At 57.7% G+C, this 15,614-nt stretch overlaps 1 protein-coding gene across 2 annotated transcripts; it reads right to left on the bottom strand.

The window, feature by feature from the left end:
- Nucleotides 1-87: 87 nt before the first annotated feature.
- On the bottom strand, nucleotides 88-15,383 carry Il21r (interleukin 21 receptor). 2 transcript variants are annotated; one of them, XM_090357879.1, is made up of 9 exons: nucleotides 14,967-15,383; nucleotides 10,562-10,623; nucleotides 7,835-7,937; nucleotides 6,175-6,377; nucleotides 5,649-5,809; nucleotides 4,727-4,901; nucleotides 4,095-4,191; nucleotides 3,061-3,145; nucleotides 88-2,233 (listed from the first exon to the last, which is right to left on the bottom strand). In XM_090357879.1, the coding sequence occupies exons 2-9, from the start codon at nucleotides 10,608-10,610 to the stop codon at nucleotides 1,583-1,585; spliced, it is 1,524 nt and encodes a 507-aa protein (XP_090214005.1). In that variant the 5' UTR covers nucleotides 10,611-10,623; nucleotides 14,967-15,383; the 3' UTR covers nucleotides 88-1,582. The 2 variants fall into 2 exon arrangements, with proteins under 2 accessions (XP_090214005.1, XP_090214004.1); XM_090357878.1 differs by lacking the exons at nucleotides 10,562-10,623; nucleotides 14,967-15,383 and having other exon boundaries at nucleotides 7,835-8,079.
- Nucleotides 15,384-15,614: the final 231 nt, after the last annotated feature.

Raw genomic sequence — 15,614 nt, 5'->3', positions numbered from 1 at the left:
CTTATGAGCTCAGAGATAACGCCCAGGCTCCCAGTTCAAGTCCCCAAAAGAACAAAGTCCCAGAAAGAGTCAAACAGTTCAAGCCCCGCAGCAACAATAACATTTTAAGATAAACCTGGTACCAGTGCCTCCCACCCGGCACCCTAGCTACTCAGGAGGCTGACATCTGACGAAGGAAACCTGGAGCCAGCCTGGACAGGAAAATCCGCGAGCCTTGTCTGCCATCCCCCAAAGCCACAAGTGGAGCTGCGGCTCAGGTAGAGCCTTCAGGGGAAATCGGGCAAATGAGAGTGTGTGAGGCCCCCAGGTTCAAGTCCCAGCACCAGCATGACGAGGCAAGGGAGGAGCTGGCAGAGTATCTGCACCAAACGTCTGCCAGGGGCCTCCAAGCGTGGAGAAGGGCTTAAAATCCCACCTCTGCCCGCCAGTACAGGAGGGACAGACACCCTTATCCTCAGTGCTCCCACTCCTCCATGTGACAAACCATCTCCCCTGTGCCGGCAGCTCGTTCTTGGTGCCCAAGGGGATTTGGGGGCGGGGTTCCGATCCTGGGGTTTGAGCTCGAGGCTTAGGCACTGTCCCCCCCCTCAGTCGTGGAGTTGGAACTCTAGTTGTAGGTGCTGTCCCTGAGGAACCACAGCCCCACTTCTGGTTTTCTAGTGGTTAATAAGAGTCTCACAGTCTTTAGTGCCCAGGCTGGTTTTGAACTGTGATCCTCGGATCTCAGCCTCCTGAGTAGCTAGGATTACAGATCTAAGCCACCGGGCTTGGCCCTTGGATACTTTTTGCTTAAGGCTAGCACTCTACCACTTGAGCCACAGCACCACTTCCAGCTTCTTCTGTGTATGTGGTACCAAGGAATCGAACTCAGGGCTTCATGCATGCTAAGCAAGCCCTCTACCACTGGTGCACACTCGTGGTCCTCAAGGAGATTTTTGAATGGCTGGGGTGTGGGGGAGCCCTGGGAGGGGAGGCTGAGTGACTGTAAGATGGGAACCCCCCCAGAGCTCCCACAGGTGCCCAGACTGTGGGGGCGGCTTCCTCAAACCTGGGCACCATCTTAGCAAATCTCAGACGGGCCGGAAGTTGAGACCCCTGAAGGGCCAGCTGTGGACCACTGTGCAGGCGGTGGGAGCTCCCCAAATTCCCCAGGGCTGGCTATGAGCCCCCCCCCCACCCCGTGTTCAAATGACAGCACTGAGAAGGTAAATGACTTAGTCCAGGCATGCACAGTCAGAAGGCCTCAGAGCTGGTATTAGACCTATGTCTCCCAGTCTCCTAAACTGTCACTGTGGGCTTCTACTCCCCCATCCCTCCCTGGGGTAGAACTTAGGGAGCTGGGCTGGGCACCCGTCCAGGGCATGCCCTGTAGACAACAGTCTGCCCCAGCCTCACAGCTGGGACATGCAAAGGACCTGTGGTCTGGTCCCCAGAATACATTTGGTGCTTACAGGCAGACACAGGGTGGCAGAGGACCCGTCCCTGCTCCTGGGGTCCCCTGGTCACATGCGCACATGCGTGTGCACACACAGACACACCAGCGGTGGCCTGGTGACATGGCCAGCTCTTGAGGACAGCGTGGCTAGGTGGCCTGGGGCTCCAGGCCTGCCGGTGGGGGTTCCCCGATCACCCATTGGCGGAGGTAGCACCTGGGGGGCGCTTCATCCCGGACACCCACGAAGTCACACTCCACGGGGCTGCCGCAGTCAGAACCTGCGAAGCCACTGTCGAAGGTATCCATGTCCAGGCCGGCCGGGGGGGACCCCGCCTCGCTGTCGGAGGCCCCGGCTGGCCAGGGCCCCGTGGCCCAGCCCTCCTCTCGGAGGGACGCTTTCAGCCCACACAGGTCGCCCAACCCAGGGCCACAGGGCAGGGACGTGGCCCCCCTGCCCAGGAGCAGGTCCTGTGGGCCAGGCCCGGCGTCCAGGTTCAGAGCCGGGTAGCCCTCATCTTCCCCACAAGGCCAGGGGTGTGGGCCGTCCACATCCATCACCGTCACCGTGTCGATGGACACCAGGCCATACGGCCGCTCCACATTCTCGCCCCCTGGACTGCCAGCCATGCCCACCTCCGGGCACCCGTCACACTCCAGCAGCTCAGCCATTCCTGGCAGCAGCGTCTTGGTGGGACTCTGGGACAGGCCTCTGTCCTGAACCTGCAGCACCGAGGGGGCCGCTGGGCCCCCCGACCCCAGCTCCAGGCTGGAGGCAGTGAAGGAGGCCCCAACCCATTTCTGGAAGGGAGAAACGAAGATAGAGTCACGGACATGGATGGGGACACAGGGACACAGAGGCAGCCAGAGAGAAGGAGCAAGGCAGAACTCAAGAGAATGGGATCTGAGCATGGAGGTTCAAAGCCAGCCTGGGCAGGAAAGCCAAGCTTAGGATCAATGCCACATAGCCAAGGCCTAGCTGTTGTTCCCCCGAGCCCAGCAAACAGTAAGTGCACAATTAATGTCTATGAACTGAGAACTGAGCGACCCACAGCAGACTTGGGGTGACACTGAGCTGTGAGCTCCCTCACTTGGGGTTCCACCTAGCACTCCAAAGAACAGTCCCTCCCCGCGCTGGGCCAACCTGCACTGGAAAACTTTCGACCACGTGTGGGACACTACTCCTGATTTGAACTCACACCTTAGCCGTGTGGCCTTGCGTTGGCTCCCAGCCCTCTGTGTCTATGAGATGAATGCCCTTCCCTAAGCCTAGGCTACCCCAGGGTGGTGGGGGGGGGCGGAGGGAGGGGTGCAGTGCCCCATGCAATCCTGAGAAGTGGCAGGCAGGACCTAGAGCTCTACACATCCTCACCACATCCTCCCCCGGGGCCCCTGGCGGGCGGGCAGCTGTGGGCGGGAGCTGCACGTGCACTGGGGGCAGGGGAGGGGGGTGGAGGGGGAGGAAATGTCTGGCCAAGTCCCCATATCACAAACAACTCACTCTGCATCTGGGGAAACTGAGGCTGGGCTGGGCTCACAAAGCAGAAGTGGAACTTTGGGGGTGGGAAGGGACAGGATTCCCCAAGGGGACTAAAGATACCGAGGGCTGACGGGGGGTGTGGGCTCACCTTGAAGTCCCCGCTGTGGCCATCATACAGGGGCTGGAAGAAGTACTTAGGGCTGGGTACCGGCGCCCACAGTCTCTTCCACAGCCTGAGGGGACAGAGGACAGAGGTCAGGGGAGCCCCACGGGGCAGCCTGGCACTTCCCACCTTTGTCCGGAAGGACACTCAATGCCTCCTCTCCCTCCCTGGGCCTCAGTTTCCACATCTGTTAAATGGGAGCCGCTCGTGAAGTCCCGGCAAACACTGCTCCTTCTGAGCCTCCATTTCCTTGACCACAGGAGGAGTGGGCAGAGCTGGCTGTCCCATGTGAGTGGGTTGGGGGTAAGGACTTAGCACCTAGCACCTGTACCTGCACCTGCACAGACTCTACCTGGGCACCTGTGCCTGGCAATCCTCAGGCGCTCTGCCCATCTGCCTTGGCAGTGGTGAGGAGTGGGAGGAATGGTAAGTGCCCAGTGTAGCACTCAAGCTTGGCAACCTCAGCCAGGGTGGGCACTCTGAATTTCTTTTTGTTGTTTTGTTTTTAACCAGTCCTGGGGCTTGAACTCAGGGCCTGGGCACTGTCCTTGAGCTTTTGCAGGCTAGCACTCTACCACTTGAGCCATAGCACCACTTCTGGCTTTTTCTGTGTATGTGGTACCGAGGAATCGAACCCAGGGCTTCATGCATGCTAGGCAAACACTCTACCACTAGGCCAAACTCCCAGCTCCCTGTATTTCTAATTTGTGTCCTTTCAATGGTGAGGAAACCCCATACATGCCAGCCCTCTGATTACAGCAAGGTGTAATAGGAAGGGGACAATTGCATCATCCCACCCCACCTGGCAGTGCTCAGATTCACTGGCCAGCCCTAGCTGATGGGATGGGTGTAAAGAGCATGAGTTTTGGGCTGCACGTTGCCACTGTGACTTTTGGGTAAGTTCCTTGACTACTCTGTGCCTGGGGTTTGCAAGTTCCGCCGCCATCACTACCCTGGCTGGGGCCTGGCTGCTAGGCCCCCCCAGACCCCCTGGGCTCCCCGCTGGGCCGCAGCCTTACCTCCACAGCAGGTGGGTCTTCAGGCCCAGGAAGACAAAGCCGGGGGCCAAGACCACCAGGAACAGCAGCAGCAAAGGTTCCCAGGCTGCCTCAGACCCTGCAAGAAACACGGTGGGTCTGCTGGTCCTAGCCTGTGACGCTATTGGTGGAGTCTCTAGGAGGCGGGGCTTGGCGGGAGGAGGTGAGGCCTTTGGGAGGGGGCGTGTCCTCAGAGGGGATGTGGACACCCTGCTTCTTTCTCTTTCATCCTGTCCACCCTGTGAGCAACAGACTCTGCCCTGTGTTCCCCCAAGAGGTCCTGGGCTGCCACAGGCCCCAAAGCTTACAGGGCCCAGCGTCCACAGATGGAAACCACAAGCCAAGATAAACCTCTCCTTCATTAAGTTGGCTGTTCCTGGGTATTTTGTCCCAGTTAGGGGACTCTGACTGTCCCAGGCCAGTGGCATCCTCTCTCAGTTCCTCTACAAAGTAGAGGCAGTGGTGGTGTTTGTGCCAGCACCAGGCAGAGCAGGCACTCAGGTGAGATGTCCTGGGGAGCCAGGCACCAGAAATGACGACCAGATACACCTGGAGATCTTGGGGGTGCAGGGTGCTGGAAGTTTGGGGGCCACCCTCTTTGGCTTCACACCTACCTTCAGATGGGGTCTCGAAGATGACTGGGTGGCTCCACTCACTCCAGGTGCCCTGGAAGAGGCCAGGCTGGGGTGCCGCCCGCACCTGTAGCTGGTAGCTTGAGCCTCTGCGGAAATCCCCGGGAAGCAAGGACACGCTGCGTGAGTCCACAGAGATTAGCCTGGTCACCGGACTCTGCCAGCACAGATGGAGGGGACGCCCTGGTCAGAGGCCACCCAGATCACCACTGGGCATCCCTCTGCAGCCTCCACTGCCTTCTCCGGGCTCTGCCTGGCTTTCTTAGACACAGCTTGTCCACTCCCCGCCCGGGTGGGGACTGATCACACCCTCGGCAGTGGACATGAGGATTCTGCCACAGCTGAGGACAGTGTCCACGGACACACTGCCATCTGTGGCCCTGCACGTTTCCGGCCTTAATGGTGGACGTTTTCCAAGGCGACCTCTGAGCCTCCCCTTCCTGGGAAGCATCTCAACACGGAAGTCACCTTCCCTTGGGCCTTCCACACAGTGGGGCACCCTGGAACCTTCCAGCCTGGACCCTCACACCAAGGACACAGTCCTTTTTCTCCATATTTGAAATAACCCCGAACCTACGCGGTTTTGTTTTTCCTAGAGTTGAACTTAGGTTCTCCCACTCACTAGGCAGGCAAGCACAATGATCACTGGAGCCACGCCCCGTACCTCGTGAGCCACGCCCCTCGTGCTGGAGCCCCGCCCCTGCCATGTAGGACACGCCCACAACCGCCTGTACCAGGCCCCTACAGCATAAGCCCTACGCGGTGAGCCACGCCCCTCCCTCGTGGGCCACGCCCACCGACACCAGCGCCACGCCCTGCTGTGTGAGCCACGCCCACTACCACCTGGGCCCCGCCTACTGCCCGGCCACGCCCCCACGGATAGCCACGCCCCGTGTCCCCTCACCAGGGCCCAGGGGCCGGCTTGCTCTTGGTACTGCAGCTGGTACTGCAGGCGGTGCCGCAGCGGGTGGAAGGCCGAGTCGTCGTAATCCGAGCTCCAGGAGACGTTGCAGAGTCCCGAGGGGGCCACAGCCACCGTCACGTTGTAAGGGGGGGCCGGCTTGACTGTGGTGAGAGTGGCTGGTGACCTGAAGCAGCGCCCCTCCTCCTCCAACCCCCCCCCCCCCCCCCCCCCCCCCCGGCCACCCATGAAGTGACCTTGGGTCCAGGCCTCCCTGCCCCAGGTCACCCCGGCTGTCAGCTGTCATAAGGGCCTAAAATTCCCAGGAGCCCAAGCCTCAAAATCCATCCCTGCAAGTCAGGGCCTCACACGGGCATTTCCACCCTCTGTGTCCAAATCCAGTAGCAACACTTCACACTTGAGTAAGAAGTAGTGCACACACACACACACACACACACACTCAGATCATTAAGGACTGGGAAGGGGGGGCACCTGGCTCCTCTCAGCCCGTGGGGTGCAGGGTACTCACTGCTCTCAGCCAGGACAAAGCTGCCACACTCCTGCGAGCTGCCTGACGGGTCAGTCACATTGACACTAAAGATGTCGTCACCCAGGAGGCGGTAGGTATTCATGTGGCAGGTGTACCAGGCGTGTGTGGAGTTGTGGCTGGTCCTGTGGAGGTTGCAGGAGGTGGCTTCACCCTCGTCCTCCAGCTCTCCATACTGATCTTGCCTTGGAGAGGGAGTGACAGTCACTGGTGGAGGCGTGGGGTGGGGGGAGGGGGGCTGGAGGAAGTGATGGGCCCGGATGCACCCTTTCCTGGGATGGCACCCCCACCCCTGCAGCACTGGGTCATGGGGGGCCTACTACTGCCAAACGCTTCTTGCATACGGGGACCAGCACCTCCCTGCCTCTCCTTCCCCCCTCAAAGCGTCTCTCAGCCTCTCAGCATTCACAGTTGGGCCATTCTTGTCTAGTCCAAGCCTGTGGTTCTAAGAAATCCACAAGACAGGAGGACAGGCCTCCCCCGTCCCCTTCCCCATCCTGTCCAGTGCTGAATTCCCAGGAGAACTGAGGGTCCAGGACACAGCAGGGAAGCTGGTAGGATGGGGTTGGCGACAAATGACTTTTCAAACTGAGGTTGGGCAGAAGCAAGGGGCTTGGAGGTATGGGCAGGAATTTACCAGGTATTTAGCCACTCTTGGGATCTGGATGGATGGATGGATGGATGGGGGTGGGGGCATGGAAAGGGGACCTCAGTTCCCTGCCACATTTACTGGAATGGAAATTTCTACTGACAGCCTGGCACTGGGGGCTCACGTCTAGAATCCTAGCTACCCAGGAGGCTGAGATCTGAGGTTGGAAGTCAGAAGCCTGGGCAGGGGAAGTCTGTGAGATTTTCATCTTCACTTACACACACACACACACACACACACACACACACACACACACACACACACACGCAGCCCAAAGTGGAGCTGTGACTCCAATGGTAGAGCACCTAGCGTTGAGCACAAACACTTAGGGACACAGTTCAAGCTTCTCACAAAGAAGGGGGGGAAAAGAAACGAATGCTGAATAAATACATTTTTGTTTTGACTTCCAGCCTGCGCTGTGCTAATCACCACCTGAACACGCCGTACCCGGGCCACAGCCTGGGATTTTAAGGCCTCCCTGTCACCTCCTTTTCTCATTCCCACATGGCGAAATCAGCATCTCTGTCCCGGCTGCGTGAGCTGTGCAAGGTCTGTCCACCCAGGAGGGGGCTGTTCAGCCATGACCCCTGCCTCTGCTTGCTTGTTTGCTTCTTTGCTTCCTTCCTTCCTTCCTTCCTTCCTTTCTTTCTTTCTTTCTTCCTTTCTTCCTTCCTTTCTTTCTTTCTTGTACTGGAGCTTGAACTCAGGGCCTGGGCTCTGTCCCTGATCTCTTTTGCTCGAGGCTAGCGCTCTACCACTTTGAGCCACAGCTCCACTTCTGGTTTTGCGTGGGTAACTGGAGCTAAGAGTTCCCGGCTGGTTTCCAACTGCTGTTCTCACAGCCTCCTGAGTAGCTCAGACACTGCTGACTTTAACCTCACTAACCCCCCTGCTAAGCGCACAGGAGGCCCGGCTCAGCCTCTCCCCAGCTCCCCAGACTCTCCCCCACCCCCCGAGGGTGAGGCAGGGACTTGGGGGCCCCTGATCACCTACCAGGTGAGGGTGAGAGTGTGGGGGTGGGGGGTCCACGTCTCCAGGACACAGGTGATTGTCCACAGGTAGTCAGTGTAGCAGGAAAGATCTGGGCAGCTCCAGCCTGGGGGTATGTGGGGAGAGAAAGGCTTTGGTGGGAGTTGCTGGGATGACTGGGGGGGGGGAGTCATGTCCCAGGACTGGTGTGAATTTGGGGCCCTTTACAGGGAGGCTGTTGAGCCATGACCGCTGCCTCTGGTCTCTTTTTCTTTCTTTCTTTTCTTTCTTTCTTTCCTTTCTTTCTTTCTTTCTTTCTTTCTTTCTTTCTTTCTTTCTTTCTTTCTTTCTTTCTTTCTTTCTTTCTTTCTTTCTTTCTTCCTTGTACTGGAGCTTGAACTCAGGCCCTGGGCACTGTGCTTGAGCTCTTCAGCTCAAGGCTAGCACTCTACCACTTTGAGCCACAGCACCGCTTCTGATTTTGGGTGGATAATTGAAGACAGTCTCATGGACTTTCCTGCCCAGGCTAACTTTGAACCACGGTCCTCAGCTCTCCTCCTCCTGAGTTAGCTAGGCTGACAGGCGTGAGCCAGCTGGTTACCCGGCTTGTCACCAAGAGTTGCTTGTATTAAGGTCCTGGGGTCATTCCTACTGTGAAACGGTAGGAATTAGGTTGTCCCCACACAAGTACCCCACCCCCGGGTCCCTGAATGTGGCCTCCAGGTCCCCCTCCCTCACCACACCAGCAGAACCCTACTCGTGAGGGGTCCCCATAAAGAGTCGTGTGAAGGACAGGGGACCCAGGCTGGCATGGCAGGCTCTGTGAGGGTCACATGTAGCTAGCACCTCCCCCACACACCATTTACTAGAAACGGGTTCCCTTTTTTCTCCAGTGGATTCGCTTTCAGTGGCTTTGTCTTCAGTTTCAACAGCTCGCCAGCCCCAATATGAGGCCATCAAGGGACACAGACCACGGCTCTCAGGAAATTCCTGCACTGGCCAGGCCTCCTGTGGGGCTGTGGCAGACATTGCTAGTGGATGGCAGAGCACCCTCTCCCTGATGCCATCGTGGCTTCCCCCTCCACTCAGCTCCCCCGCAGTTTGCATGGCTGGGTGTGAGTCTGCTCAGGAGGGGCCTGGCAGGCCGCTGGCAGCCAGATGAGGGCAGCAGGCACTTGTGGGGAACAAAGGGCTGGCCTGTGTCCTCACTGCCGCCCCTCATGAGACAGGTTGGGGGGGAGGAGGGACCAGACCCAAGGCCATGGGCAGAGCCTGTCTCCAAAGGTCAGAGAGGCAGTGAGGAGATACCAGAGTGGGCGGCTGCTGCTGCTGCTGCTGCTGCTGCTGCTTCTTCTTCTTCTTCTTCTTCTTCTTCTTCTTCTTCTTCTTCTTCTTCTTCTTCTTCTTCTTCTCCTTCTCCTTCTCCTTCTCCTCCTCCTCCTCCTCCTCTTCTTCTCCTCCTCCTCCTCCTCTTCTTCTCCTCCTCCTCTTCTCCTCCTCCTCCTCCTCCTCTTCCTCCTCCCTCCTCTTCTTCTTCTTCTTCTTCTTCTTCTTCTTCTTCTTCTTCTTCTTCTTCTTCTTCTTCTCCTTCTCCTTCTCCTTCTCCTTCTCTCCTCCTCCTCCTCCTCCTCCTCTTCTTCTCCTCCTCCTCCTCCTCTTCTTCTCCTCCTCCTCTTCTCCTCCTCCTCCTCCTCCTCTTCCTCCTCCTCCTCCTCCTTCTCTTCTTCTTCTTCTTCTTCTTCTTCTTCTTCTTCTTCTTCTTCTCCTTCTCCTTCTCCTTCTCCTTCTCCTCCTCCTCCTCCTCCTCCTCTTCTTCTCCTCCTCCTCCTCCTCTTCTTCTCCCCCTCCTCTTCTCCTCCTCCTCTTTCTTCTTCATCTTCTTCTTCTTCTTCTTCTTCTTCTTCTTCTTCTCTCCTCCTCCCCCTCCCCCTCCCCCCCCCCCTCCTCCTCCTCCTTCTTCTTCTCCTTCACTTGGCTCTCCACGCCTCGCGCCTGGCTTTTTGCTGGTGAACTGGAGTTCAGCATCCTTGCAGAGTTTTCTGCCCTGGCTGCTTTTGGCTGTGGACTCTGCAGATCTCAGTGTCTGCATGGTCAGGATTCGGGGCGGGGGGGAGGGGGGGGATGTCTGTGGCTCCTGTCTGTGTTTGGGTCCCCGGCATGGTGGGGGAGATGAGAGCCTGCTGGTGCCACTGGCTCTTGGAAAGGGAAAAATAAACCAGGAGCGCCGCGTGTCTCCTGAGGGAAACGTGTGGAGCTCTAGTGTCTTGGTGGCACCGAGTCAGCAAGGCAGGGCCCAGTTCCCTGGGGACAACTGGGGTGCCCTGGCCTGCAGTGGGGCCTCCTGGACGCTGCCCGGGACTTGCAAGCCCCTGTCGCAGCCATCTTGGGCCCTGCAAGGGTCTGCCCGCCTCCTCCCCACTTTCCCAGGAGGGCCTGGGGGACCCAGCCTGCCTGCCGCCCAGTGGCTGTGGAAAATCCTCCAGGAACACAGGATATAATGAAGAAGAGAGGTCAGACCAAAGGGAGAACTTCCTCAGAACCAGGAGGCAGAGGCCAAAGCCCAGGAGCACGGGAAGCCATGGGTGGCTGGTGGAGGAAATCTGAGCACTGAGCTGTCCCCGGGGCCAGAGGACAAAGCCACAGAATCCACTGGGTGTGGCGTGGCGCTGCCCTGTCCAGACCCACACAGCTGGCCCAGTCCTGGCTCAGCTTTGGGGGGGGGCAGGAGGGAAGAGGGGGACAGCTACTCACCACTCTGCAGCATCAGCAGGAGTAAGGGGACCCCCCAGCCCGGAGGCATGCTGCATCCAGACCTGAGGAGGGGGCAGGGGAGGGGGGAGGGGGAGGGAAGGAGGTGAGCCTGCCGGCCTCACCCTGAGGACCTCCTCCCTCCCCCCAGCACATCCTCAGTCTGTCAAGAGCTGGGGGTGGAGGGGGGTGAACCCCAAGAAATCAGACCCCAAGCTGTATGAAGAGGAAGGGCAGCGAGGCCTCTCTGCCCGCACACACACAACACTGGGAATGGGGGGACCCTGGGGGACACATGGGGTTGAAAGTGAAAGGTCAGGAGACACAAAACATCCCCTCTCCACGGGGGTCGCCAGCAGAAGAACTGTCAAGATTTTGGGACTTCCCAAAAGGGAACCCTTTGTCAAGGGCTCTGGTTCCTCCTATTCTTCCCAGCTGCACCCCCCCCCCGCCCAGCCTGCACCCTCCCATCACTCTCCCTGGCCCTGTGAGACCCCAGGCTCCCCGTGGTGCAGGCAGCTGTCCCACACACCTGCTCACCTGGCTTGAACCCCTCTACTCTCTCCACTTGGCCTGGGCTGTCAGACTCCTACTTAACCTTCAAAACCCAGTCCAAATATCCCCTCTTGTCTGTCAATGTTTGACCTCTCCAGAAAGCCTGAGTCAGTCCCTCCTCTGCCACAGAGCAGGGTGGGGGGTGGCCAGAGCTTCTCAGAAACTCAAAACACAGTTGCATCAGTGACTAAATGAGAGGGAAGCTACTCTCCACTAATTATTTGTAGAGATGACCTGCGTGATGAAGCACCAAGTGGCTGGGCACCCTGAGCCTAAACCTTCGTCTTCTTTCTTCTACCCAGTGCAGTGAGGGCTTTAGTTATATAGTTGGAGAGAATGAAAGGTTCCGTGTTCCATCTCTTTTCCCTACCACAGGACCTTTGCACATTCCCTTCCTTCTGTCTGTAATCTCCTTCCTCAGCTTCTTTGCCTTCTCGTCCTCAGATTTCAGCCTCCATGCTGGGCTCTCAAAGACATCATCCTCTGTCTGGAGTGAGTGGTCTCCTCTGAGGTCCTCGCAGGTCAGCTCTTCAATAGCAACTGCACTCACTACAAGGGCTACTCTGTGCATGTTGCCTGTCTCTGTCCTAGAGTATGAGTTCCAGATACTGGAGAGCACTGTTCACCTGTTCTGTTACTAGAGCACAGAACTGGGTCCAGAGTGTGCTGTGTATTCAACACTTCACCGAAGAAGAATGAGAGATGAATGGATGAGTGAATGAATGAATGAGGAAGTGAATGAATGAGGAAGTGAATAAATGAGCAAGTGGAGGGAATGAATGAGGGAGTCAGTGAATGAGTGAATGACTACATGAATGAGTAAATGAATGAATGAGTGAAAAAGTAAATGCGTGAGTAAATGAATGGGTGACTGAGCAAGTACATGAAAGAATAAGTGAATGAATGAATGAATGAATGAGAGAGGGAGTGAATGAATGACCAGATGAATGAGTGAAAAAGTAAATGAGTGAGTAAATGAATGGGTGAACAAGCAAGTACATGAAAGAATAAGTGAATGAATGAATGAGTGAGGGAGTGAATGAGTGAATGACTAGATGGATGACTAAATGAATAAATGAGTACATCAGTGAATAAGTAAATGGGTAAGTAAACGAGTGGGTGAATGAATAAGTGAATAAGTACGTAAATGAATGAATGAATGAGTGAATGAATGGGTGAGTAAGGGAATGAGTGAGTGAGTGGGGCCACAGGAGCACCAAGCCTGGCCTGTCAATCACCGCCTGCCTCCAGGAAGTTCTCCCGCCCTTGGCAGGGAGCCTGATTGACGGGGGACCTTCAGATCAGGGAGAATGGTCCCCCATTGCTGGTCTGGCAGCTGGGCAGGCTCTGGGCTGGGGGTACGGTGGGGGTTGGGGGGGGCTGGTGGTGCTGGGTCACTCAGAGGGCCCGCCCAGCCCTGCTGTCTCTGCTGCTGCTTCTGTCATGGGGCCAGCATTGGCCTGGCTGGGACAGGAAGGCAGAGGCCCGGGAGTCCCTGCCCCAGGGGCCCCTCCCCAGGGCTGCTGGTAAAACTCTGAATCCCAGCTGCTCAAGCCCTGAGGTTGGGAGAAGGGGCCAAACCGGCCAGCTGCCAGGTCACCCCTCCATTCCCAGCAGGCACAGTGGAGGGGCCCAGGGCCGGCTCTGCCCCCAATCCCACTGGATATCAGAAGAAAAAAAAAAAAAACAAGCTGGGCCTGGTTGCTTACACCCCTAATCCTAGGTTCTGAGGACTGGTGTTCAAAACCAGCCTTTGCCAGGGAACTTGCTGAGACTCTCATCTAGTACCAGAAAATCACAAGTGGCGCTGTGGCTCAAAGCGGTAGAGAGCCAGAGCCTTGAGCTGAAGAGCTCAGGGACAGCGCCCAGGCCCTGAGTTCAAGTCCCACAGCCAACAAAAATAAAAAGCAGAGAGGCTTAGCGAGGTCAGGAGCCTTGTCTTGGTCCTTCAACCAGGAAGGCACCAGCCTGCAACGTGCAAGAGACGAGGTTTTGCCTCGCCTCCCTGGGGGCAGGCTGGGTATCAGATCCGCTTCGGGGGTCGGGGGGGGGGCACTGCAGGGTGGGCTGGATCTGGGGGACACGTGGTCCGGGGTGTATGTGGGGGACTGCAAGGCCCCACACCCCAGGCCTGTTCTCAGGGCGTTTCACATTGACTCAGAGCTCTCATTTGAGCTGTGGTGTAAAGTCCCCTTTCCCCGGGGCCCTGGCACCTGGGGGTTTCTTAGGCCCCCGGAGAAGTGTGTGAGAAGAGGGAGGGAAGGGAGACTGTGGGGTACCCAGACACAAGCTCCTCCATGACCCTCGGTGAGCCTCAGTTTCCCATCAGGTCCTCAGAGCAGTGCACCTTCTTGGGAAATGGTCTTGTTCCAGAAGCTCTGCTGTCTGAGCACGCGGAGTCCCAGGGCTTTAGGAGAGCAGGGCCTATAGTAGGTGCCCAATTAACTCAGTCTGACCAGCGGGAGGTCCCCCTGGCATGAGAGCAGGAAGTTGACATTTGTGTCTTGGGGGGAGAGGGGTTGGAGGGACCCTGGACTCTTCCTAGCTGTTTTGCAAGCTGTAGAGAACTCTTCGCTCCAATGAACCACCAAAAAGCTGAAAGTGGAGCTGTGGTTCAAGTGACAGAGCACCAAAAAAAGGGGGGGGGCCTCAAGGAGAGAGCCCATGTCCTGAGCTCAAGCCCCCAGGACTGGCACCACAAAAAGAAAAGAGAAAGGAAAAAAAAAAAAGGTGCTACCAGCGCCCTGCTCACGGGTCTACCCATTTTACGGCTTGGCAAATCAAGGAAGCCTAGGGTGGCAAAGCTTCTGCTTCTGCTTTCCATGTGCTCAGAGACCCTTGCCACCTCGGGTTGCCCAACGCCCCCCAACACTGGCTTGAACAAGGCACCCCTCCACCCCGTGTACTGTTTTCCCTTCTCTGTCCTCCGCTCACTCCCCTCCTCCTCCTCTCCTCCATGCTCTGCCTCTTATTGTCCGACTCTGTGGGAAGCCGACACATGGTGGGGTCACCTGCTGGCCCCCAACCCTGTCGCACCCTGCTTGGGTCTCTTAAGAGAAGTCACCCTTCTCCCAGCACCCTTCTTCTTCAGTATCTTTGAAACAATACAGAGAAACTAAGATCCAGTGGCTCACACCTGCTGTCCCAGCTACCCAGGAGTCTGAGACCGGAGGGTCAAGGTTCAAAGCCAGTCTGGGCAGGAAAGTCCGTGAGATTCTTTTTTTAGGGGGGGGGGGACTTTATGGGACTTGATCTCAGCCTGGACGCTGTCCCTGGGCTCTTCAGCTCAAGGCTACCACCCTACCCTACAGCCAAGCCCCACGTCCCCGTTTTCTAGAGGTTACTCAGAGATAAGAATCTCAGGTTCTTGTGTGCCCGGGCTGGCTTTGAACCTTGGTCCTCAGATCTCAGCCTCCTGAGTAGCTAGGACTACAGGTGTGAGCCAGGGCGCCCTGCTAAGCTCCTGAGATTCTTATCACCAGTGAACCGCCCACCATAAAGCCAGAAGCGGGGCTGGGGCTCAAGTGGCAGAGTGCCAGCCTTGAGTAGAAGCTCAGGGACAGCGTCCAGGCCCTGAGTTCAAGTCCCGGGACTGGCACACACACAGAAGCATCCAGAAGCGTGTTGCTGCCCTCCACCCATCCAAGCCACGCTTTGGCCTCCAGGCTCCCCAAACTCTGCAGACGTACAGGAGAGGCTGGCACTCAGTGCCAGACACCACAGGCGTTCCAGCCGTGACCACGGGCCTCCTGTGTCTCAGTGTCCCCAGCTGTGAGCTGGCCACAGACGGCTCAGCATCCTCGTGCCATGTCCCCAGATGTCATGTCTCCTGTCCCCGAGGAGGGGGCTTTACCTGCTGATCAGGAATCCATTCCAGAGCTTGTTGCAATCTGGGGGCCTTCTGGGGTTCAGCGGGGTTCGCCGGGAAACACAGAAGCCAGTGTGGACTGTCTGCCCCTGAGCCACGGAACCACACTCACCCACAGCAGGAGGGGGTGGCGGGTGTACTTCTGGGCAGGTGGCTCCCACACAGGGGGCCACAGGGGACCAGACAGACAGACGGATAGACAGCCAGACACAAGACAGACAGACAGGAAGCTCTGGGAAGGAACAAATCAGTCCCACCAGACACAGACAGACAGACAGACAGACAGACAGACTGCGCGCACGTGTGTGGCTGTCAGTCTCGAGCTGGGAGAAGCAGGCAGCCAGCTGGGCGCAGGGACATCCGACAGCCTGCCGGAGCAGCTGCTGCCATTCTGCACTAGGAGGGCAGTTGCAGGGGGAGGGACGGAGAGAGGGGGAGGAGGCGAAGAAAGGGGAGGAGGAGGAGGAGGATGTGGTGAGCAGGCCCCGCCTCGCTCCGCCCCACCAGGGCACAGCTTCTCTGGGGTGAGTGAGAAAGCCTCTAGCAGAAGGTCACCTCCATGTGACATTTAGGACCCCTGGGGCGACACCTGTCACCCACAGACCTCAGAGAAAGGACCCATGACGCCAGCAG

The sequence above is a fragment of the Megascapheus bottae genome, chromosome 25 (assembly GCF_031878675.1).
Source record: "Megascapheus bottae isolate mThoBot1 chromosome 25, mThoBot2.hap1, whole genome shotgun sequence".
NCBI lineage: Eukaryota > Metazoa > Chordata > Mammalia > Rodentia > Geomyidae > Megascapheus > Megascapheus bottae.
Note: the sequence above shows the minus strand (reverse complement) of the source record. Positions and strands in the feature narration are given on the sequence as shown.

Bases quoted from the DNA above. Each gene is read 5' to 3' on its own strand.
- Il21r (XM_090357878.1), bottom strand. From the start codon at position 8,004: ATGACTCCCCCCCCCCAGTCATCCCAGCAACTCCCACCAAAGCCTTTC. The intron at 6,378-7,834 runs GTAGGTGATCAG...TCCCTCTCCAAG, and splicing joins CACACTCTCACCCTCACCTG to GCAAGATCAGTATGGAGAGC. The intron at 5,810-6,174 runs GTGAGTACCCTG...CTCTCACCACAG, and splicing joins CTTTGTCCTGGCTGAGAGCA to TCAAGCCGGCCCCCCCTTAC.